Here is a 25,620-nt window from a genome sequence, read left to right as displayed (position 1 = left end):
ATGTCTACAAGGGCCACCTGGCACAGGCCATCTCAGCATTTCTTTCAGCTCACCAAAGTGATGAAGCTGTAAGAAAGCCAGAAGAAAGTTCAGGACACCCCCAAGCCAAGCACAGCACCTGTGAAGCTGGGCTGTATTTCTTGCTCTGCAGTGTTGGTGTGAGAGGGGAGCAGCATCCCTCCTCCCCCAGGCCTGGCTCAGCACATACAAATGTTCTACAAATGCTCCCATCATATCCCAGACACACTTCTGACAGTCCTTGACTGGACTGTACTCCCAGGGGCTGCAATAGTCCCTTTGCTGCAGGATAAACAGAAACATTTGGTGTGCTAAGTCATGTCAGCAGAAGGCTGCTTTTCACCCTCTTTCTGCTGACAGAGCAGTGGAAGAGCTGGGCTGTGGCACGAATAGCCCTGCTGCTGCTGCTGCTGCTGCAAATGAAGAAGAGAGTGAAGAAATGTTAGTACCACATTTAGCTTTATTGAAATTGAACAAATACCTTTTTAATAAACCCTTTTACAGCAAGTGTAAAATTTTAATGTTTTACTCATCTTATGTTACAGGTTGTCTTCTTCCATGTAAGCAAAAATACCATCTTTTTTTTCCTCTTTTTAATTTTTTTTTTTAAATTTTCTGCTTTAAAACATGTAGCAAGGATTTGAATAACGCAGATCCGGCACCAAAAGGTAATAGGTTCTGAAAATCACAGTACAGTTTTAAAATTCTTAGGTTAATTAATGATATTTAAAATGATAGCCACTTTGAGTAAAGATATAAATTAGAGGTCTGTAAACAAGTTGTGTTTACCTATAGAGCTATTGACTGCAGCTACAATGAGAGCGATAATAGAAATTCAATGCTAAACTGAGCTACACCTTTGAGGAAACAAGTTCTTACTAAGTAGTGTGGTACAGGGTAGCACAATAGGTAAAATACAGTTTGGCACCTCAAGTTGCATGTAAAATCAGCAGAAATAAAAGGAAGTAAGTGCACTGTCTCCCAACAGAAATAAACCGGGCAGTTTCACTGGCTTTGGAGTGTCAACTATCAAATAAATCACATGACACACAAGTTCAACCCCAAAATTACAATTCTAGTAAAGCAAGATAATATTAAAATGCACACCCACAAGGATAGTAAAGTATAAATTTTTTTTTTACTTTTGTTTTTCCCTCTCCCCTATCAGTAGAAATAATTTACAACCCACAAAAGGACTCCTTGGTGAAACCACTACCTACAGACATGATCATGGAATGTAGCTCAGTAGACTTGTTTCAAATAGAAAGGCAACATTATCCTGAAAAATTTTGGTCCTCTTATAACTCACTGTACTGTAGCCACCACAGTCTCTTGATAGATGTTTTAGGAGAATTGTTTGTTTTCTGATTCGCTTTTGTTCTGAAAGGTAATATCTTGGTGATAAAGCTGAGTATAATTTGGCCCCAATTATAGATGTCTGATCGATGCTGAATCTGGAAGAACACACTAGGAGTACATAAGGGGAGCCTCTTGACTCATCTCACGGCATATTTTGTCATGGAATCACTTTTCCTTCTACACTTCTTTTCCTCTTTGCTAATTTTTTCCTCCAGTGTTCTGGGAGAGTGGGGAAGAGACCCTCAGTCCATATGACAGAATGACATTTTGCTGTTTATTTACATGTGGATCACTTTGGCTAAGAAGTCCTGGCAAACCAGAGTTGCCTATTTCTTGTGAATGTCCTCATGCCGTATAATTTTGTATGTAATCCAGTAAAATATGTTGAAAATGAGGAAGGCGAGTGGGAACGCAGCACGGGATATCGTATCAATCCTTTTTGCACGGTCAACAAACTTCTTTTTGATGGAATCTGAATCCTTTGGTGGTGCTGGAGTTGGGTTAGGTGGTGTAGCCTTGACTGCTGTGCCATCTTTGACTTGGAGGCAGTGGCCCATGCCATAGCCACTGAAATTGAATCGGCTGTCGCGAGCAACTTCGTCTTCCTGGAGGATAAAGAGGACAAATAAGACACCCAATCACCTGTCTATTGAGCATGCCATGTAGTTGAGTAGTTGAGGTGCACCCCTCCAAAGCACCTCAGCAAATTACCTGGTTATACAATGATACAAAGTCTGGGTTTTAAAGACAAACAGGAAATTAAAACCCACCCACAATAAAAATATGTGGAAATCAGGTGACTTCCAGTGTTTGTGAATCTGAGCTTTAATTTTTCTAGCTATGTCTAAATCAAGTGCCCTGAGCAGCAAGCTGTATCCCAGCCCTATAGGGCAGATATTTGACTCCACAGGTTTATATTGCTCTCCTTGAGCTTTCTGTGGGGAGGAAACACGGTCACGTTGGTAGCAGGGTGTCTGCTACCTGTCAATTCAGCCAGGCTGAATTGAACGACTCAGAGATCCAGGGGCCCAAGTTCATGTCAGTGGGTTTCCATTGCTCAGCCTCACAGCAGCCTTACAGCTCCATCTCAAACCTGTGAAACAAGGGCAGACCATGGTCCCTCCTTGCTCACAGGAGTGCTCTGACAATCAGTACTTCAAAGTGCGCTGGGCACTTGGATTCAGAGGTAGCTGGGAGTCAGTTGCAGTAGCACAAGCTAATGTAGCATCACCCTGCAGAAATCCATTCTCTCTTGTCTGAGCGGGTGATATTTGTTTTTGGAGCAGTGAGTAACTACCACTGAACTTTATCACTATAATAACTGTGTGATGAAAGGCTTGTGACTGTGCTGGTAAATTCTCCCTGATGTTTCTCCTGTCTGATAGAACAATAATACACAAGTTAACAGTTGCTGGCAGCTCTCCATGAAGGATTCAAAACCAACAGACAAAGCAGCTCCATTCTTTTTCATTCCAGCAGGGATGAATTGTAAGTTCAGGAACTTGTTCTAGTTAAAGACCTTTTCTTTGACTGACAGATGCTTCACTGTTGACTGAAAATAACCACTTCTTGGGCTGATAAGGAGCCAAATCCCTCATGGAGATATTTAATATCCTCATATCTCTTACCAAATCACAGCCTTCTGAACTTAACAGAAAATCAAAAACTGCAAGAAAAAAAAAGCATCACAGCAGCAAGATATTGAATAACGAGTATATTGGCTGAACTTGGCGGTGGGAAGGGAGGACAATTTGCACCTATTCAGGATGTAAATCACTGCTCCTTCACAGAAGAACCTATTTCAATAGTAGCATTTTTCTCTCTCCCCAGGTCCAGGACTGGAACTGAATATATCACCCAGCTTGCTGTCCTTACCTTGGAGCTGACACACAAAGGCGAACAATCAGTAGTGTGATTCAAGGCTACCAAATGAGAAATAGTCACTCTGACTGCTCATGGCATTGAATGCTTATGGAAGGAGGGTAGGCAGTAAACAGTGCTTTGGAGACCCTGTCACTTTGGCATGAAGGTCTATTCCACAGTGTATCCATAAGCAGGTGTGGAAAATTGCATCATTGCAAGGCTGTTTGAGCACTCATCCAGGGCTTACAACCTTTCCATTTCAAAAGTTCACCATCATTAAGAAAAAGGATGGTCCTCTCCTTTTTCGATTTTATTTATTTGCAGTTTGCAGTACCTCTGTGGAAACTCTGCTTGTCCTTGTGATTATATGTAAAGTATTTTAAAGATGAACCCACTGAGACCTAAGTTCTGGATAGCCTTATTAGGCAAAGCTTCTCTGGCATGACTTAACGACTTAATAACACTACCAAGTCCCCCAACAATGCAGGGAGATACCTTCCTCTCAGTGTTTTTCATTTTACTGAGTTTGAAAGATAAAATGCATGCCCAGGACATGAGAGGTGATTAAAAAGGGTAACAGATTTTCAGCAGCTGTGTTGCCATATGTACTTCATTCATTTTTAAAAAATTTAATTTCTGTTGCTCCTGAGAGATCTGTGGGAAGAATAAAAAAGTACTGAGCTCAATGCCAGCTTGGAGAGTCCTGACTTCCACTGTGCCCTGGTGGATCACAGCTTTGTCACATGGGGCTGAGCAATTCATCTTCAATGTCACAGCCTTCCTTTTGAGCTTATGCTGTAGCAACTTGAGTGGGAAGCCATCTGACATTAGGGACAGGGATGTTTAAATCAAATTATTTTAGGTATTCAGCACCCAGCCCTTAACTACAAGGAGCTACTTATGTCCCAATGGGATTTAGAGCCCTGCTTTTCCAACCCAAACAGTTGTCTGTGCCACTTCTTTCTCACACAAGCCAGAGGGAAGCATGTTCACTACCCGTGTGAGTTTTTTATTTACGACTGCAGCAGATGGGATTTACCCTGGGTACAAGAGGTACAGCATTCACCTGGGGTATGAGGGTTTGAGTGATACATGGTCACTTTCCCTCTCTGCTTGAACAGGTTTTAATCTCCTTCTCCCTAATAGATCTCTGGATTGGTTTGTTACTGTTTTTCCAACATGGAGCTGTTTGCTGGTTGTAAAAACAACAACAACAACAACAACAACAACAACAAAAACAAAACCCAAAAAAACCCCAAAAAACAAACAAAAAAACCAAAACACAAAAAAACCCACAAAAAACACAAAAAACCAAACAACAAAAAAAGAAGTGTTTGAAAGTGTTTATGTTTTTAACCTTTATCAGAAAAAAAAAAACTTTTTCAAATACTAAATAATCGATTAGGAGAACAGGAGAGCAGCATAGCATTGTCTTGCTATACCCACTTGTTACTATGCCTGATATTATGCATTTACACAAACACAGCACTAGAAACACCCAAGCTGTAGCTGTTGGGATCTTTTAGAGTGCCACCAGAAGCAAGGAAAGCCAGAGCCCTTACAGCCCAACCTCCTGCCCTGGAGATGCCACAACTCCATAACCATCATGGGACTTTTAACAGGAAAATCCCCCAGGAGCAGAAGGAGCTTTGCAGCCTGGCCTGTGCCTGCACTCTGAGCACTGCCAGGACTCACAGGCAAGACCTGACCCCATCAGAGCTCTCCCACCTGACCAGACATCACCTGAAAGACCTCAGGGTGGTGAGAACTCTGCCCTTTCCAATGCATGTGGCCAATAGGGTTGAAAGTTAACAACGAAGCCCTGGAGATATGAAGACCCACACGTCTGTGCTAAGAGGATACTTTTGCCATGAGACTGCAGAAGTGGGCTTGTGTCCTTTTGGCCCCCTGAGCCCCTAAACCGGTTTCACCCAAAATGAAGCAGAGGGGACAGAAAGGCTTCCTCCACACTGCTGAGGGGAGCTGGGGACTAAGCCCAGCTGCTGGAAGTTCATTGTCCATGCTGCTTGTGGGTGAGCTCACTCTGGGGTGGATCATACCAAAAAACTTTCTCCCAGACAAATCTGCTCCACTGAGAACTGATGCCACACACTGCAATCATGAGCCAAGTGGGGATATCTGGCCTCAGGAACAATAAAATCCCCCAGCTGTATTACTTCAGCATTATGGATGTAGTTAAAAAAAAATCTGTCTCTAAACCACCATAATCTTATGACAAAACTACAAGTTGACATTTCAGATAATCTTCCAACATCCTGTTACATATAAAGGACTTGGGGGAATAGTCACAGAGAAAGAAAAACAAATGTATACACTATACACAAAAGGATAAAGAACCTTTTAAAAATTATAATTCAAAATGCAAAATGAAGAACTGACCTTAAGTGCTTTCCCTTAAGGAATGGATATGTCCTCCTTTGACCCATAGGGTTGGTGAACTACTGCACAACTTACCTTGGGTACCTTCTGGTGAGGCTGCAGACTCACTCTTCATTCTCAAGGTCATACTCAGTTCATACCCTCTGACATATCTACCATGGACACTCATCCATTGACAATCCTCAACCTGCTCTCCAGCTTAGTCACTGCTAAAGTAGTCCAAATGACTTTTCAAACATCCCTGTCCTTATTTTATTCAGACTACACTTAAAATATATTACTTTTAAACTGGACAGAATCTCACTTGCATAAATCCCAGACTATGTGTTTACAGATTTAAAAACCAAAATCTAAGAGCAACTGGAAGCCACTGGACATCAACTGGAGTGGCAGAATCCACTGCCATTGAATTATTAACTTTATCTTTCTAAAGGGATGTGAAGTTAGGTGTTACAAAAAACAGAGTCACAACTTCATCTGTCCTTGATTAAAGCATAGGGAAAAGGGTCATAAACTAGGATGAGAAACAGAGAAGAAATTAATAGCAAGAGGAAAGTGTTCTTTTGATAGTTTTCTTTCAGATGTTCACACCCTGAATATTTTAGAAGAATTATCCATTGAAAGTTAATTATATTTCCTGAGATTTGGGCAAATACTTTCTATAGATGCTTTTTTAACAACATAAATTTATGACTATTGTCTTGGGATGTCATAATGAACAGGCTTAGGTATTGGCTTTAAACAATTTTCATTAAACAAGAATTACATATTTTTCTCATTTTTTAATTACCCTTTATGAATTTAGTGATTTTTTGTGCTTTACAAATTGATGGCATTAAATTTTCTTGACTTAGTTTTAGAGTAAGCAACATAGAAATGGGCGTAATACTTCTGAAATGGTTTTCTTTTTTCATTTTTCATTTTTGTAAACCTTTTATTTCTACTCCATCAGGGCTATACTATAATATATTTCATACTACCAGTTTCACACCAAAGCAATCAGAAATAGGAAAAAAACACTTTGGAAAATCTAGCCCATTGAATGCCTTCCATGCTCAGCTTTCTGTACAATGCATTTTGAAGTGCTTTGTCCCCACCACTTTTAAATGCTTATTGTCAGCATTGACTAAGTTTTAACAATGAGGAAAATGAGAGAGAGGCTGGCTTCAAACAGTGTATTTAATTTGCTCTCTGATGTGATTTATTCTTTTAATTTTGCTACTCTTTTTCCAACATATGGTGTAAAAACTATTTAAAAGACTATCTGGGTTAATTAAATTTCAAGGACACAGATGATTAGTTTTAGGTATAGGATAGAGAACATCAGAGAAATTTTCCTTTTGGTATTCACAAGCACAAAGTTAGAAGCCTGGAATCAATTCAGACTTGAATGCAAAATGGAATCATTAGGGATTGGACACCAAAATATCTTTGGAGATTTCATTCTTAAATCATCCTTAGGACTTTGAGATGCCTCCCATCTCTCACTACTTTACATAATTCATAGTGTGGGTTTGCAGACAGTCATGCTTACATGGTTTCAGTTCTCAGGAGTCACTGAGTATGTGGACAAAGATAGTTCAGCTGAGAAGCACATTTGGACTTTCAAATCCCCTTTGGTTCCTCACAGAAGCCTCTTGCAAAATTCAATTCAATTCAATTCAATTGTGAGGAGATGAGAAGGAAGGTCCTTTCACAGATTAACTGTTTAAAAGGCAGTAATGGAGTTTAGGAGTAAATGATCGATTCCATAACTGGGGGATTCGCTGGAGGGGATCTCTAAGAATCTGTGTGAGAAGCACTCAGAAGGAACTGAGTTATAAATAAGCTGGGACAAAGGTTCCCAGGAGAAGGTACACAGGTGAAATAGGATATTCAAAGCAGACAAAGCTAAGCCAGGCTTTCAAGAAGGATTCTAAAAGATGAATGACTGAGTAACAAAATAGCACTAAATGAAATGCAGGGTTGATAAGTGCAAGGTAAAGCATTGCAGAAGATAACCCTAATTACACATAGATGGTAGTGGGCTCAAAATGTTGTTGTTTTTTCTTTTTCTTGTTTGTGAGTTTGGGAAATTACTACATATATGATTCTGACATCAGTCCTCTGCTAAACAGCAGTCAGGAAATAGGCAAACAAAACAGAAAATGCTATTCTGCCATTTTATCTACTCACAGAATGATCAGCTTTTGGACACTAGAGGCATTTCTGGTCACTCAAGCCTAGTGAAGACATGGCAGAAGTAGATAAAATACAAAGAGGAGAAGCAAGGATGGTAAAGACCTTTTATTTTGCATAAGGAAGAAGAAAAGAGATGAGATCTCATCTTAGAAAAGCTGTGTTTGGAAAGCGATATCACAGAATGCTGACAAACTTCTCTGATTTCTTACAGCCTGAAAAGCTCTGGATGTCAGGTCACCTGTGCCAGGTGTCATTCCCATTCCTTCTTAATCCAGACTTCAGAGGAGCAGAATGTGATGGAAAATTGTCACTTTCTCACTTCAATCCTGCCCAAAGTATGGACCGAATACTTCTCGGAATTTGGTTTAAATATAATTTTTCCTAAATATTCACCAAGATGTTTAATCAGAAACATAAACAGTCTCTGACTAATCTACTGCAAGATGACACTCCATCAGGACCCATCATTCTGCATGTGACAGTGGTGTTCACCCTGTTCCTGCCTCTCTTAACAGCGATTTTCCTGCTCACTGAGGTTTGCTTTTGCTCTCATTTGAACCCTCATGCCTTATGGAGTCTAAGTAAAATAGACCTTGTATTATAAATAGACATTCTAATTAATGGAAGTGAAATTGGTCATTGTTGTCTTTGGTGAGGGTTTCCAATGCACAAATTTAGGCTTGTTTTGGAAACCTGTGTTTAGTAGTATGTTCTGTCTCCAATAAACATCAAAAAAGTCTCTGAAGCATGAGTGATTTACTTACGCAGTCTGTAAGAACAGCAAGTGAACTGTTGTTAATGCAATAATGAAATGGTAGTTAATGCGGCTTCGCCCTTTTCAAGTAGGAATTGAACATTATCCAACTGAAAGAGTAACATAATTTAAACATGTTGTGAGCAAAAATATTTTCCTGCCCTGATATATCTACAAGTAGAATCCAAATTTTTCAAAAATTGCTTCAGTAATAAAGATTATACAGTTGGTAAGGGTGAGTGGTTTGCTAGAAAAAAACCCCAAAACAACTTTTTCTTTAGTAAAGAAAGGCTTCTGTCTCTAAATTTTACAGACACAATTAAGGAAAATTTCTTATTCAATTTCAATTTTTTATATATAATATAATATAATGAATGTTTTCATTTTAGGGGAGGTAGAACCAGATGACCTACTGTTTTGCAAAGCACCATAAATGTTATGATAGAGAGTCATTCCTTCTAAAAAATCAGTAGATTGATTCCTGACACAGTCTTGGTTGCTTGTTTCCCTTTATTTTAAATTAAAGTTATGCCTTAAAATATTCAGATACAGTGATCTGTGAGTCTTATGGGTATAATTTGACTGGATATTAAATTCTCTCAGGACAGTAAAGTCTGGAGACTTGACTGCTTTTGGGTAACTTCTGCCAGTCTCTCTCCAAAGAAAGAAGAGGTTGGCCACTTTATCAGTGGGAATGGCACATTATTCTGTTTTACATCAGACAAATACATGCTGGTGACCTAGATTTGAAGGATAATCTGCTCTGACCAGAAATCTGTTGGATAAAGGGCAACTGACTTCTGCTCATTCTGTCTGCATGCAAGGCTGAGTAAAATGCAAAGCTGGTGTTCAAATACGTGACTATTTCAGCTAGAACATGAAATAGCTGTTAATGGGCACATCAATGCAAAGCAAGACTACATTAGCTAAAATTTTAGAAGATCAAAAACCTGAAACACCAATGGAAATGTATCTAAAATTCACTTCATTTTCTTTTGCTTTCTGCAAGATGTCTCCGTCAGGAGAGCGAGCGACTCTCACCTTTCTCCTTTCAGCAGTGTTCAAGCCTGAGCCTGAGACTTCAGTTCTCTCCCTCCCTGAAACCTGCTGCAGGGTCAATATCACAGGACAAGGACACACGGTGTCCCCAGGTGGGTGAAAGTCATGGGGAACTGCCACAGCAACATGTGGGACACCCCTGCCCTAATACCCCAGTCACAAATACCTGAGCTAACCTCTACACAGGATTTTTCCCATCAGTTTCTGTGGTCCTTTTTTCAAAGCAGATTTAAATACTTGGGGGAAGATGATTTTTATCACACCTTTGTGAAATTTCTCAGTGTCCTCTTCTTCAACTGCGATTATTCTTGGAGACTTTGCTAGACCACTCCTGTGCCCTGGCTGTGCCATCTCAGAGTACCTCACTAGTCTGTCAGTCAGAATTAAAAAAGAAATAAATGTCCATACAGGGCCCATAAACATCACTCATGAATGGATTCATGCAGATTACCCTCTAAAACAATATATTGCTGGGATGTTTTGTGGCTCAGGTTTTGCTTGTCTCAGCTCCTCCATTCCTTGGGGCTGATGTGCAGCCCTCCCTGCCTGGGCCAGGGTGGGGATGAAGTGCTGGGGCCTGCAGCATCCCCACCCTTTGCTGAGGTCTCCTGCTTGGTGCCAGGAAGGGGCAGAGGAAAGGGACAGGCAAAGGGAAGGAAGAAGAAAAGGCTTTTTGCCTTTCTGGTGGTGGACCCTTACCTTCAAGCCATTTTCTACAACAAACACCCAGAATGAACCCTAGCAAATGCAGACAGAGTTTACCAGGGCTTTCTCAGACATTCATGCATTTAATTAATGCAAATACTGAACAAAATGAATTAAATATTGCAAATTAAATTAATAATTTAAATTCTGTAGCTAAAAATAGTCAAGAATATTTGAGTGATCTTAAAGTGTTCACATGCAAATTTTATAAATTTAGTCAGGGGAGACTGTGGGGGGTATTTTGTTTGTTTCATTGATTTTGGTTTTGGGTGTTTTTTGTTCCTGAAGGGACAAGACTTTCTTTTCCAGTTATCAGTTCTTAATACCAGGCTTCCAATAGGTAATGTTTTGGGGTTGGTTTCATTTCCTTATCTTCTATTACACAAGTTGCCCTTTCTGGCTTTCCATATCATTTATTTCTTGTTGTTAGTCAAGATTTCAATCTGGATTTCTCTAGCTATTCTTGCATAGGCCCAAAGCATCATTGGCTTAAAAAAAAAAAAAAAAAGAAAGAAAGCCAGTTATCTGCCCTTCAAACTTGTTTCCAAAACAAATTGTTGCATCTTGGAAACATCTTGACTGTTTGACTGTATTAGAAATTTACTACACATATAGACTTCTCTATTTTCATTTTTTTATTTGCTTCTGTGAGCATTGCTCTATTAAATTCTGGTGTTATTTATTCTCAGGAAAATAAACATTCATCATGAGGTAAAAATCAATGACACTCAATGCTACAGCAACTTGACAGTGCAATCTCTACATGGAATCACTGGGGTGTTTTTTTTTTCATCTGATAAGTAATAAGTCCACAAATTCTAGAAGGTCATTGGAAGTATGCATGCAATGGAAATTAAATAATATTTCATTTTAAATGAGTTGGATAGTTTTTCTTTTACTGTGTATTACACACATGCACAAAGTCTGTATGCACCCATCCATGGAGATATATGTACCTACATATAGGTGGGAGCAACTACTTAATCTGGGCCTCTAATGTATTCCCTGAAGGCATTAGCTAGGGGCAAGTTCACCTAGTGAGAACATTTTTATTCTATTTTAAGATTAAGGGCACTCTCCAGAGAATTTATTAATTATTAATTTTTAATAACCTCTCAAAATGCTAACTTTCACACTAGCTTTTCCCCTGCAGTAGTTCTGAGGAGCAAGAATACAGATCACACAGACAATGGTCATTAAAACTTCCCAATCTTCTCTGCCCATAATAGGCTCTTTGGTGGGATGCTGACATTTTTCCAGGAGGACCATCTGCCCAGGCCAGTAACTAAGCAACAGATCTCCTGGTGATGGCCTTTTATTACTTGGCAAAAGTGATGCAAGGATAATCTGAAACAAGAGATTTAACTGTGTATGAGAGAAGCCAGTACTGAGAGGTACAAAGAGATGAAATGTGGAAGCATGGCTGTAGCACTGGAAAAGGTATTCTTGGGAGAAGATCTCAGATGCTTATTGAACTCAAGTTTTGTACAAGAATATCAAGGAAAACAGGAGAATAAATGCCCAGTTAATTTACCTAAAAGACAGCGCACAAGGATGACACAAAAGCAAAGGGTTGCTGTGCGAGCAGCCTTCCTGAGACATGCATATTGTATGTTTCATCTGTTATGTCCTGGAGTAATTCTAAACCAGTGTTTGCAGTGCCAGAGCTCTGGAGAAGCCTGTCATGAGGTACATGGAAGAGGTCAGGACTCACTGTGACTACCTACAACCTCCTGACCTTCAGGTTCCACTTTTGAGAAGGGATGGCACCAGGAGCAGGATGATATTCAGGAAACATGCCAATAAGCCAAAGAACAAAGCAAAGCAGGAGCACTCTCAGAGACAGGGAGATCTGGCAGCTCAGGTTTCTACTTCACTGAACATCCAAGAGCTCCATAAGTACCAGGCAGGAACAGACAAGAAGAGGTGTTTGGTGACAACCTAAGTTCTGCACAGTAGGATATCACACGTGCTGCACAGTCAGAATGGGTGGGCATTAAACTGATTTGTTGTTGTCTGAGCTGGAAACATGAATGGGGTCTTAGAATCCCTAATGTGAAACACAGGCAAGTTGATATCTACTCTTGGTCTTTTGCTTCCCTGTCTTTTTATTTCTGCAACTGCCTCTTCTCTTTTTAATTCCTTTTAAACTTTTTTTTCCTCTGACACATTTTGCCTCCCGGACCTGTTTTTGCCTACCTCCTCTTTGATGCTTTCATCCTCACTGTTTTCCTTATATGTGGCCCATTACTTCTGCTTGCAAAATTCAGTTCCTTCCTCAAGTCCTATCTGCTGTGGCCCTTTCTGCTCTTAGCAGCTAAATTATCTTCCTCCAAAGAAAAGACAAGCCATAAAAGTAGAAATCCACCTTGTCAAGACTATCTCTAAACTGAGAGGTGTTACTCTATTTTTTAAGAATAGCCAGGAATTAGATTTTGTTTTCTTTTGTTGGTGTTGGGTTTTTTGTTTTTTCTGTTTGTTTGTTTGTTTTTAATTAAAACCACCTGCTTTTGAAAATCCAGAGTTGATAATAAGTTGATAACTCTTTGCTCAAAGAGTTTCCAGTACCATAAAGCATTTTGAAACGTGATGCTTCTCATTTGATCTACTGCTCATGACACACAGCCTGCCCCGCTGCTGGCACAGAAAGCTGAAGATCACCAAGTGAGTGGGCCCATGCAGCAATCTGTGACTGTGTTCTGACCACCCAGAATATGCCACATGAACCTTTTGGAGGCTTTGGAAAATGATCACGAGTGCTGCAAAACCAGCAAATGGAATTTTGTTTTTATTCTAAGTTTAAAGCTCAGAAAAAGGAGTTGTTGTTTGTGCATAGCACATGTTCTCGTCTACTGAAAACTGAGTAATGTGGTAGTATATGCAAATAGTAAGAGATTAAAGACTTGGCATGCTCTGGAATACTCCAATGACATGTCCAATCACAGCAGTACCATCTGCTTTTCCTTATATGTGCTAAATTTATAACGCTCTGCTAATTTCTGTAAAAGTTTACTCACCAGTTTCAGGAAATTATACTTAACAGAAAGCAATATTTGGGTTTTGTGACTTACTGTTAGCAAACAGTTAGTAAAAGCCTCTTCAGTTACTCATCTCTTAGACAAAGGACTTTGGAAATCAATAACATCGATTATGATTCTTAACCCCAAAGGAATGGCAGTGATTTGCAATTCAAATGTTAATTCCCTAAGTTTTTGCTCACACTCAAATTTTGACAGACTCAAAGGCAATTAGACTTTCACCTGGAGCTTGGAAACTTAAAACACAAGTCTGGTATTGTACAGCTAAATTAAAATTAACCCCTTATGTTTGGAGTGGAATTTTTAGCAGGTTGTTTAGCTGTAACTTCTCTTCAGGCAGTGATCAGTTTGACCCAAGGAGACTGCACAACAATGGCAATATCCCCCTCATAATTGCTCACTGAGACATAGGAAAATAGAAAACCACGCAAGGAAAGGCTCCCTTCAATGGCCATCTGGGGTTTCCACGAGTGTTTTGCCCTGCTGGCTTCACAGTGGATGTTTTACTGATGATACTGGAGTTCATTTAGGGTGTCTCTGTATGGTGCTGTGCTGAATTATTTCTTCCCACAGGATGAAAGGATGAGTTATCTTTTCTTTGGGTCTGAAGGGAGCAGGTATTTCAAAGTGTGAGATTGTTGAACCATTACCTGAGGGGACAGTGGTCTAGAGATTATTTTAAACGTGTTTGACACATTTAAATAGATGGTTTAAGCTTGCCAATTTTGGAATGGATCCTAAAATAGAAGTCACTATAAAGAATAAAGCAATTTGTTTTGGATGATTAAGAGAATATAGCTCATATATCCAAGGTGTGACAATTCCAATCACATCTTCATTTCAATTTACAGGAAAGAAATAAACTAGGCTTCATTTATTGTTCATACTGCTGGTGCTATATATTTGACATGATAATCTACAGTATTAGTCAGTAAATTGACTCACTGGACTGCCCTTGATCATATGCTCCATTTTCTGCTCAGCAGGGCTCTCTCTAACAGCTATATATAACCAGGGAGGGGAAAGAGAGAGACGGTTCTCTCTTAGATCATTATCAAATGACGCTGCGTTCGGTTTCCCTGTTGCTTCAAAGGTTACAAGCGATGTGATCTTTTCACCGTCACAGATAATACATGGCTGCTGTTTGTCTGACTTGTCAGCTCCTCACACAGAAATCCAATACTTTCCCTCTTGCCACATATTCATTTCAGAAATGTGCTCTCTTGCAGGCCTGAAATGAAATAGTCTCTGTGTTCCGATCTGCCAGTTTTCAAGTCTTGCCTTGTGTGGTCCCTCCTCATTATACTATGGTTGTCACATTAGCAACCCACATGAGTACTTGCAAAATGTAAAATCTCCTGATTGTAATTAAAATTCTGCATGCTTTCTATTAAATAACCTGAATCATTTTGCATCGTAACCCACAGCTCTGCTCTTCTGCCACTGTTTTAAAATGTCTGATTACTGAGCTAATTGCTCAGGCAGGTTGTTTTTAGACTGTATAATGCATTTATGGGTTATATATCTCTGTCAAAATAACTATTGGAATAATCTTGGCTCCTCATCTACATGTTGAGAAATTGCTTCCTCAGTCCAGACAGAAGTTGAAGTCTGGGGCAGCCTCTAAAAGGGGCTAAAGGGTGAAGGGCAGCTGAGAAACAATGAGATCCCACAAACAAAAAAGCAGGCATCTCAGTAGAAGATTGGCATGAGTTACAAAATACAAACCCGTGTAGCTGTATTTCAGCAGCATATCTGCAGCTGTAATCTGTGTTGCTGCAGAAGAAATGGGAAGCAAACACTGTTAGGACAGAAAGAGCCTATCACTATTTCTGTCCAGAATGGTAAATAATTGTTCAGAGACTTTTTTTACTCACCTTTGTTCCAGAAGTACTTGCAAGTCAAAGAGAATTACAGGATGTAAATTGTAAATACTCAACTATGGGTCAGCACATCCACAAAAAGATGTAATTCAGCTTACACTCTCCCTTTGGAGCAATCCCTGACAAATGTCTTTTAAACTCACTCCTGATATACTGGGCACATTACAGAAGAATGTTTAACAGCACTGATTAATATTTTCAGCAACTGTAAATTGTCCAGTGCACTGCCTCGTGCTGGCTCTGCCAGCTGGCTCTCAAGGGCTCTTCTGGTCCTGTTCCCTGCCATCCTACAATTCTGTGTTTGTAGTTTGAAGAACAGAATTGAAATCAATAACTGTCCAGGCCAAACAGCTTCCTCTAAATTGTAATGCTTTAAAAATGCAAAGAGGCTAAAGTCTAAGCCTCTTTGCTTCAAAGGTTTGAAAGCTGCCAGCAGAAAAGATCCCCAGATTCATATGGTACCAATTCCTAAGACATCTTCACTCTGAAATCGAAGGCAAGGAGGGAAGACTTATGGTAAAAGAAAGGTCAAAATTTACATCCCACCATGTCATACTGATTACCCTTTGGGCACCCCTGTACCTCTGGGGTATGCTGCTTTTGGCTGAATACCTTTCTATCTCCCCGCAGATGAATGAGACCTCACCATGGGAGAATGGGGTTCATGTTTCATAGCTAAAGGACGCAAATATTTGACAGACTCAAAAGAGTGAGGTGTGGCAGCAAGGAACATACAGCAGTGACAGGAAAAAAGTGAGGTGCTGAGAACACTGGCTGGGATGCTACATGCAATAAAAACATCACTAAGCTTCACATGGGCTCCAAAAAGTATTCATGAAATAGCAGTTGTTAGATTCCAATACAGCATCTGATGGAAAAGATCTGTTGTGGTGATATAAGTCTGATATTCAACCCCAGCTACATAAATAATCACAAGAGAACTCACCAAAGAGGAAAGCAGTAACAGTACAGAGAAGTGTGACAAAAGCAGCAGTCTCCATGCATCAAAAAGTAAAATTCAAATAGATTATTTTTACAACAAAATAACACAATATAAGCCGCAAGGGAAAGTGAACAAAGATCAAAGAGCAAATAAGAGACAGGCAACATAAACAGGCATCCCCAGTACCTAGAAGTCAAAGAACAGCAGCATACAGCACCAGAGCATCTTAAAAGAGCTGTCATGTCTTTGGGGGAAAACATCCTTTGTGCAAACTTGAAAAAAAGAAGTATTTACATTTAGGAAGCAAAACAACATTTTCCGTGCCTGAAAAAAAGCTACCCTCTCTACTTTTTTTATTATTTTTTCTTCACACTCCTGTCTGGTCCCTATGAAAAAAGTACATTTTGTGTCTCCATTGCATGAACATCTAACACAGGTAACTGTAAGGGCAGCATAATAAAAGACCAACCCATTAACAAAAAAATATAAAACTGACTCCACTAGAGTTCATGACAGACAAATCTAGGACATCTTCAAGATAAGGAACAAAATGTCAGTTCTCAAAGACATTTTAAAAGAGAACTGCAACAGCTAGATAATCAATTGCTTTTACATAAAGTCTAAAGCCAAGGTGAAAGTTTGGAACAGCAGCACTGACTTAGTGTCTAATGATTTCCTTTTTAAATGTTTTTAATTATGAGAGCAAATAATCTTGTTTTCTCCATTATTTTTTCTTCTTTGCATGGGCTGAGGACCACCAGTCACCCCCCAACCACCATCTGAGAAATCTGAACTGGCGGACAGAAATTGTCTTGTTCTAAAATCCCTAAATGTGCTCATTTTGTTCCTGCTGTTTTTTGGGTAATTGTGCAAACAGAAATACATCAGATAAGGAAAGAAAACTAGCACAACTGCCTCCCCTCCTTTGTCTTTCAACCCTGCCCTCCATGCAGGCCCAGTCATTGAACTCAGAGTTACTTTGCTCATGACAAATACCCACCAAACACTGTGAATATGCACCACAGTTTGCAAAACCATTAGCCATCCTGTTTGCTTTCATCTAATACAGAGCTTTGGTCATCTCTGTCTTTGGATTCATCTCACACCTGATCTTTCTCCACTTCCAATACCCTTTTCCCTCCTGGCCAGCACTCCCATTGGCTCCAGTGGCCATACATACCATCAGTCCCACAAGCGACGCAGACCTAATATGAACAACTCATAGCAAGTTTTAAAAAAGTATTTTAATAATTCATGAATCATCACATTGAACTGACTGCTCTATCCATAAATAGCAAAGGCTGCTCATCACAAAAATACCACCTCTGGTTTAGAAAGTCCTTGAGCTGCAAAGTCCTGGAGCCCAGGAGGAGGCATCAAGGACATACTGCTGCCACACAGAGCTTCCCGTGCAAGGCAGAGCCCTGGCCCAACACAGGACAGCCTTCTCGGAGTTTGTGATCTCCAGATGGAGCTCCAGATGTGATCTCCAGCACAGAGATGTGGCCAGCTGCTGAACAACTGCCTCGTGAATTTCAAAGCTACACTGGCTATTTTACTCAAACGTCTGGATAATGACCCAAATAAATGTTCCTACCAAATCTCTTCATTTTATGACTATAATGCTGCATGTTAAGATTGAAAAGGTGACATATCTGTTTTCCCTAAGATGTAAACCTGAAAATAAGAATCTAAATTCAATGTTATGCCTTTCCATGGGCATTGCTAAAACAATTGTTTACAAGCATTTAAAAAATAATCTGTAATAGAGATATATCTTATTTCTGATAGGAGTCCAGTTTTATGGGGTCCATGATAAGAAATTAGACTAGCTAGAAAGACAAAGCTGAAAACAAATGCTACATGAAAAACACAGTGAGTAGGTCAAAAAACCAAAAAACAGCTTTGCAAATGAGGACGAGCATCTAAGCTCATGCTTGGTAGGAAACGGATGAGAAATAATTAAAAAAGAAGCTATATGGAGCAATAATTTTGAAAGTAGCAGATAAATTTAAAAACCCTAATCCTCTTTAATTTTGCTTGAGAAATATTGGTGAGGCTACCTGGAGTGAGTAGCATGATACCCACTTGTAAGATGCTCAAAAGGAGAACCAGAATTAATAAATTCAGGAAAACTGAAACCGGAGCATGACAGGATATGCCAATATATGGGAAAACTGGTAATTATTAAGTAGACAGGCACAAAAGAAATCCAAAGACCTCCATCGGAAATACAGTGTAAAGTTAATGGAGGGAGAATAGTATCTAAAATAAGTTATGCCTCTTCTGCATTTTGGTCTTGGACATACACACACACTCATGTGTGTGTGTGTTCCAAAATAAATGCCTTGGAGGAATTTATTTGTACCCCAGGAGGGACCTGTCTGATGGAAGATCAGCTGTCATTATGGCCAAACAAGGAAACTGCAGTCAAATAGATGCATAATTTGCCTCTATTCCTCTGAAAAGGATGGAGCAAGAGCTTGCAAATCCTGAAAGAAGGGCCGTTGTCTTCTGCAAGAGCCACTGAAGGTTATAAGTAAAACATGTATAGTCTATTAGCAGGGCAGGAAAACTACTGACCAAGAGCACATAGTGATTTCTCAGAAGACTTGATTAGCTACTCATTGGTGTATACCCCACCCATTCTGGACATGCAATGAAACATTTTCACCAGACAAATACCCCTTAATTCATCTAGCTAGGTATGTAAAGGTGAAAAAAGAGCATTAGGACCTTGAAGGACATCCAGACAGAAGTTACCAAGGGCTTAAAAGAGCATCCTGTTATGCACAACTTCTCTCTATCTCACCAGCCTGTAGTGCCATCATGCTTCATTAGACTTGCTAGGATTTCTCTTGCCTGTGAGGATCAGCACACAAAAAAAGCCTAGAAGATGAAAATTCTGCTAATGGGGCAAATGAGTATTGGTGCCTGATCCCACTGAGGAAGTAAAAAAGAAACCTGGCATAAGTTAACAGACAACAGAGAGATAAATTTCATGGAAACTTTGTGCAAGAGAGTGTCAAGGCTGCTACTTGCAGATGCTTTTAAGACTTTACATCCTGAAGAGGAAATGCACAACTTTCTTTACTAGAATGGTGTGCAAGATCTCACATTTGTGCAACTCAGAAAATCTCTAATGAACAGAGTTTGTGATCTCTATTCTAAAGTAGCTATTCTTTTGACAGATGAAGATTACAGAGAACCTGATACCACCAGCAGGCTTGGGAAGGCTTAACAGAAAAAGGAATGAGTCACAGGCAGAGCACTTCCACATGACTAGCAGAAAGGGTTATATCAGAACACACATGGAGAACCACTTGAAGAGAGTGAGGTGAAGCATGAAAGCGAAGGTGTCATGTCTCCTTAGAATTTTGTCATGTTATTGCAGAGAAGATAAAACCTTGGACCCTTGGTGAAAAACTTGCACTTATGCAGGTGGATTATTTGTATGTGCAAATGCACACACAGTATCTGTATGAAAAATTACATATAACAGTTAGAAATTAAATTACTTTAAGAGTTATATCCTTGCTCAGAGAGAAGTTATAGGATCATTGCAGAAATTTACAGGTAGGATTCTGGACTTCTGGCACCTCATGTGTATTGGCAAACATAGCAGCATTTTCTGACCTTTCCAATCTGTTTCTCCAGGAGCTAAAAACACTCTGACATGCTCAGTATGCCAGATATATTCAAGCAGTCACTGGAAAATTGAGCTTTTCAATAGTAAGTCCTTCTTGACATTGATCCTGCTGTAGTGAAGACGTGGAGTGTGGGAGGAGCCAGTGGACAGCTCTGAGATACGGTTGGGAGTTCACAGAGAGGGAAAGTGAGTAACTTCTAGTGACTTATGGTTTGGCTTGGCATGGAATTTTCAGGTGCTCCCAACTCAAAATGAGTCTTTGTGAGGACTCTGACAAGATTCAGCAACAAGTGCTCAGAATATGCAGGGTTTCAAGGTGTTTATTCCTTCCAGTGCGACTATCCCCAGCCCCCTCCTCATGTTATAGAAAAGAAATTCTCCTTCCTCACCTATCCTATCCATCTACTCCCAGTAACATTGAGTGCAAGATTAGTGTTTTCCCTCACCAAAACAAAAACAAAAACAAAACAAACCCAAACAAAAACGAAATCCACAAAAAACCACCAACAAAAAAACACACAACCAACCAAACAAACAAATTAAAATATCAGGCCACAAGAGAAATACCCAAGTACAAATTATCATATTGTAGTAAATAGCATTTTTCTCCAGCAGTGGATCAAGAGGAATAGACACATCTGATCATTAAATCAAGCCACATGTGTCAGAATCAGGCTCTGAGTGATCAGTTTGCCATAAGAAAAGCTGTCAACTTGAACAGGAATGACTACAAACAAGGCTGTTTTCCCCCAGGAAAAAAAAAAAAAAAGAAAAAAAAGGTAAAGAAATCAATGGTTTCAACACCACTTTTTTAAAAGTACTGTAAAAACTGGATTTTACTGGAACCCATGAAGTTTTTCAGACTTGAGAGAGAATGAGCTTTCAGTAGTCTGGTTAATACAATTTGGTTTTGAACACTGCCATTTGGACAACATCATTACAGAATGCTTCACAATTAATTACATTCAAATAGCAGCTTCTATCCCCTGTGGAGAATGGGATTAATTGGGTCAGATGTAAATATGCATTTCGTGGATCCTACTGAACACTTGCCCATCTCACCAGTTTCCATGTAATTTGATACAACTGGTGTAGTATGCTCTGGAGATCCACAGGGCAAGCAGGGCTGCTAGTGAGGGTAGGAATACACAGCTACGGTGCTGGCATTCTCAGCCTGCATTATGCTTGGATCTAACTGCTTGACCCCTTTACTCTCTTGCAGAAATACTAATTTATATTTACCAACACTCCAACACTGAAATGCTTTTTTTTGCTGTTGAAAATGATGCTTGGGACAGAACTCAGAACTGATATGGAGCATCACGACAGACCCCCGGCAACAATGGAACAGAAACTGCTCCCCTCCTGGTGTCTTCACTTCCTCCATTGGAAATCACAGGCCATCACAGCAGTGAGAAACCCTGACACCAAGACCTTACTGGGTGCTGACTCTGGGCATGGAAAGAGTCAAGAGAAGCTACCTACGATGAAAGAACAAAGGAACCATTTTGGGGTGAAGTGTGCTGCCTAAGCCTGTCTCTTGGGATTGTGATGGCTTTTCGCTCTCTCTCTGGAGTCTTGGGTAGGGGCAGCTTAGGTTAAACATACTCCTTCTGAAGTCTACTTTCCTTATATTTTTTATCATTAACACATATTTGACAATATTTTCACTGCCTTTTTTTTTCCCATGAAATGAGGTGGGCCAGAACACATCCAATGAAAGAATCCCCATTTTCTAAAATGATCTGGAAAACAAAAATCTGGTGCCTGTGGCAGATGGTTCTTGAAAAGCTACTTGTTGTTTAAAGCTTCAAAAATAAGAACATTTCCTGTCTTTTCCTGACTTCCTCTGTCCTATTTTCAGTTTGCACTCTCCCCCAGGTATAATAAGAAATAAGACATTTGCACCCAGCTGGAGAGTGTCTTTCATGAGCTGGAAAACTGCAGAGTTCATTTTTGGTGTGTCTCCTGCTGTTCATGAGTAACTACCAGGACAAACTCACTTGAGTGAAGTGCAAACTTCAGTCTCTAAGGCTTGTCAGTTCAGAGCTGATCCTCTCAGCCACTGCATGCTGGGTAGGTACAAGAGAGGACTCGGAGTTTCTAAAGCAAAGTTCCACTACTGAGCAAACAAGAAAAAACATTATCCAGTACTTCTGACTTTTCCAGTCCTACCTGTCCCGTGTGGTACAACACACAGTCACTTCATCACCCCAGACTGGAAATACTGTGATATTAATGTTCTGTAGCTTATATCCTGTTCCTATCCTATTTAACCATACAGAATAATTTGTTTAAGTACTTACAAGCTGGGCAACGTGAGTCGTTATACTGCCTCATGTCCTGCTTGCTGCTTTGATGCCATGCATGGTCCCTGTGGTTTCAATATCTGTCCCCTGCCCCACAGAGTACTCCTTATTGTAGCACTGATCAGTTCACTGGGCATAAAAATTCATCATTCTGCAGCCTTACCTTCTCCCCACCAGTTACCCACTTCTCTGGTTTCCACCCTTTCTAGATTAGCCATGGTTTCCTTGTTCTCATTTTCTGTGTGTTTCTATTTTTGTTGGTTTGGTTTGGTTTGGTTTGGTTTGGTTTGGTTTGGTTTGGTTTGGTTCTGTTTGTCTGGGCTTTTTTCATCCCAGAAATTCTAATTTTTTTCTCCTGATTTTGTTCTCCTGGTTTTGGATTCCATTACTCCAACTTGTGCACTAGAACTCTACCCACTTCAATTATTGTTTAGCTATTTGGTACTTTCTCAGGAACTGGTGTGACATGTTCCATAAATTAGTCTGCCTGTTGTTACAGAATGTTTCATGGTTTTTTATTTGGTTTTCAGAATTCTCTCCCTTGAAATGCAACTATCCAATTTTTCTTCTGCTTCTTGGTTTGGGGTGAAAAATCCACCCCACACAGTGCATCATCTTTTTGTGTCTGAGGCAGTAAACCACCCAAAACACAGTAATTTCTTTGGAATTTTTAACCTTCCCTTCTCCAGGAAGGGAGGGAAAAGCTTCCATTTCACTTGTAATTACCCTTGTAAACAGGACACTGCGAAACCCGATTTTTCTCTTCCACTGTTTCTTTGTCTGTGTTGAAAAAAAACCCTACATTTCCAGTAAACTTAGTCTCTCCATATGGTCATACTGCTCTTATTAGAATTTGTTTATCCATTGCTTGGATACCGCCCCCATGGCTGAATTGCTTTGTTTCTTACAGGTTGCTGTTTCTTTGGGAACTCATGTCTCTAGATTTGTGCCTAGAGCTAGACTAAGGATTTACAGCAAGATAATTTTCAAATTTGAGATGATGGGGTTTTTTAAATACTTAAAGTACATGAGGTATGTCCATTTTATTAACAATACAGATACTTCCACTGATGTTAACTAGGGCCATTGTGAGCTTATTCATGCTCAATATAAAAAGACAGACAAGGACATTCAGACGAAGCCACAAAGTGACATGGCAACATGATGCAGTGAATTGTGTCTATTGTTTAACTACAGCTAAATATTCACTGCAGTTGTATGTGGGACTCTAACTTCAAGCTAAATGATAATTTTGGTGTATTTATCTTCTAGTGGATCTTTTTCTGCACAGTTACATTAAAGCTCTAATGCAATTACCCTGGAGAAATAAAAGTAACCACAGAATCTTGAGGGTGTTTATCTACAGCAGAAGCCACATGCGCTTTAATCCATTAAGTAAGCAAGATGAGAGAGAGAGAGAGAAAAAGCCATTCAGACTCAGATTCCTATTTTTCACAATGAAACTCATGTGTTTGAGCTTGTTCAGTGAGTACCAAAAATAGCTCAGCAAAAGGGCTTTCCTTGAGCACTTCCATTATTCACATGATGCGGCACCTTACATAACGCGGAGCGTACACATCCTCCCGCCGAATGCGGTGCACACCGGTGACAGCAGGAAAACATTCCCACCAGGGACAGTGGTGCCAAGTGCTTTAAAGGCAAAGTCAGGCTGTGAAGGCACTGATTTTTTCTTTTCAATAGGCAAGCCTAGAAAACCTTAGAAAATTATTTGGGGGATCTGACAGAGGGATTTCAGTATGATTAAAATGATGGAGATGGTCTGTAGAAGCTGGTGTTGCTCAATGCATATCCCTTCTCGTTTTGAAAGGTAGAAATACTGTATTATCTCAGTAACTTCATTTGGGCACTTGTGGTACTCGCTTCACCACTGGCAGCTCCACCCAAAGGCCAACAATTCTCTGAAGAATTTGACCAGGTGCTTCCAGCTTTGCTTAGAGAGTTATCCTTTGCTTCTGTAATCACACTTAGTCCCAGTCCCAGCTCTTTCATTTGAAAACACCATTTGTGACCCCTTTGCATCTGCATGCATATGCTTGGTTGCAGCATTGTTATTTGTATTGCTCTGTGTGCCCTGCACATGGGATTAAACCTGTCACATCTCCCAGCTGCACATTCTTCATTCAAGCTAGAACGTATTGCTTTTAACACTAATGGTCCCAAACTTAACCCCTAGTCTTGGTCACAGTGGTAACCATCACACATATAATTAAGGAAGCCATCTTTGAGATGATTATGTGAATACTGGTGTACTGCGACTCATTTTGACTACTGATCATATAACATAATAATTACTGTTTTCAAAAAGGGATGATTGAACCTATGTGAATATTCTGCTTCCCTGGAAGCCCATCATTTTGAAAACTACGAAATAATGTTAAATTATTAAAAATCATGTTTTTAAAATAAGTAATTTTCTTTCATCTGATCTGGCACCATAAAAATTTAGATTTTAATACAATGTAACTTCACTACATCCTCAGTACCATTAGACTCCTGGCTTCTGCAGCCTGTGCTCTCTCCATTGTACCATGATATGCAAGAAATAGGCAATCATTTCTTGCAGCAATCAAGTATTAAATAAAGTTCATTTACACTGATGGGTGTACTTAACTTGAGCAGAAAGACTACATAAACCTTTAGGACAAACTTTGAATGCTTCCTCCAAGAGAAATTGTGTGGGGAAGACAAACAGAGTGATAACCGGAGGATTTAGAGATTTTGTGGGTGCAGAAAATGCCAACAGGTCCTGATAAAGCTGTCTTTGCAAATGGTCCATCTGTAATACAATTTCTGGACGATCAACAATACAACCCAGACTTTCCATAGAAAAACATTAACAATCTGATGCTTGATTTAGGAGAGTTGATGGTCTCTGAAGATGTCTGCTCAGACTAACTGGTCTGAGGGTTGCAGCACCAAGAAGAACAAGGCCCAGCACAGACAATAACAAAAGCAGTGCCAGAGATACAGGCTTACAAAACTAAGAACAGGTATTTTCTTGCCCTGTAGATCAAGTTGCAAATCCAGGAATCATGGCCAGGTGTGCTTCAGTACCTTTTCCCTCTCCCTAGATTAGCACTGAGTGATGCAGTATAGATACTCAACCACACTATTACAATGTCTGCTCTTGACTACGACTTTCACATTTGCATTCACATAAGCTTTGGTTCAGTGAGCAATACCTCAACAAGCAAGGTTCCCTGCTTGTGAGGCTCCTTGTGGCATCACAGGCTCTGTTCCTATGTTCTCTTCTGTGCATGAACATCCTTCTCTTGAACAGAAAGCTGAAGCACTGCTCCAGAAACCTCTGCCTTGCTATGTCTCCTCTGTTGACCTCTCAAGTGTGCATCACTTATGTGACGGGAGTTCTCCAGGGGAAAACAATACCAGAGCAGCTCCAGCTCTTAGGCCTCTTCAGCAAACGCACTGCAGCGACAC

General features: G+C 40.0%; 1 protein-coding gene across 6 annotated transcripts in view; it reads right to left on the bottom strand.

Moving 5' to 3' along the window:
- Positions 1-458: 458 nt before the first annotated feature.
- The window catches only part of GLRA2 (glycine receptor alpha 2), a 122,632-nt gene continuing 97,470 nt past the window's right edge, over positions 459-25,620 (bottom strand). For all 6 annotated transcript variants that reach the window (XM_038139992.1, XM_038139965.1, XM_038139956.1 and 3 more), the window contains one exon: positions 459-1,982. In XM_038139992.1, coding sequence (XP_037995920.1) covers positions 1,704-1,982 — 279 coding nt within the window. In that variant the 3' untranslated portion in view covers positions 459-1,703. The remainder of the gene's footprint in view (positions 1,983-25,620) is intronic.

The sequence above is a fragment of the Motacilla alba genome, chromosome 1, assembly GCF_015832195.1.
Source record: "Motacilla alba alba isolate MOTALB_02 chromosome 1, Motacilla_alba_V1.0_pri, whole genome shotgun sequence".
Lineage (NCBI taxonomy): Eukaryota > Metazoa > Chordata > Aves > Passeriformes > Motacillidae > Motacilla > Motacilla alba.
The sequence above is the reverse complement of the archived record's forward strand: the minus strand, read 5'-3'. Positions and strand labels throughout refer to the sequence as shown.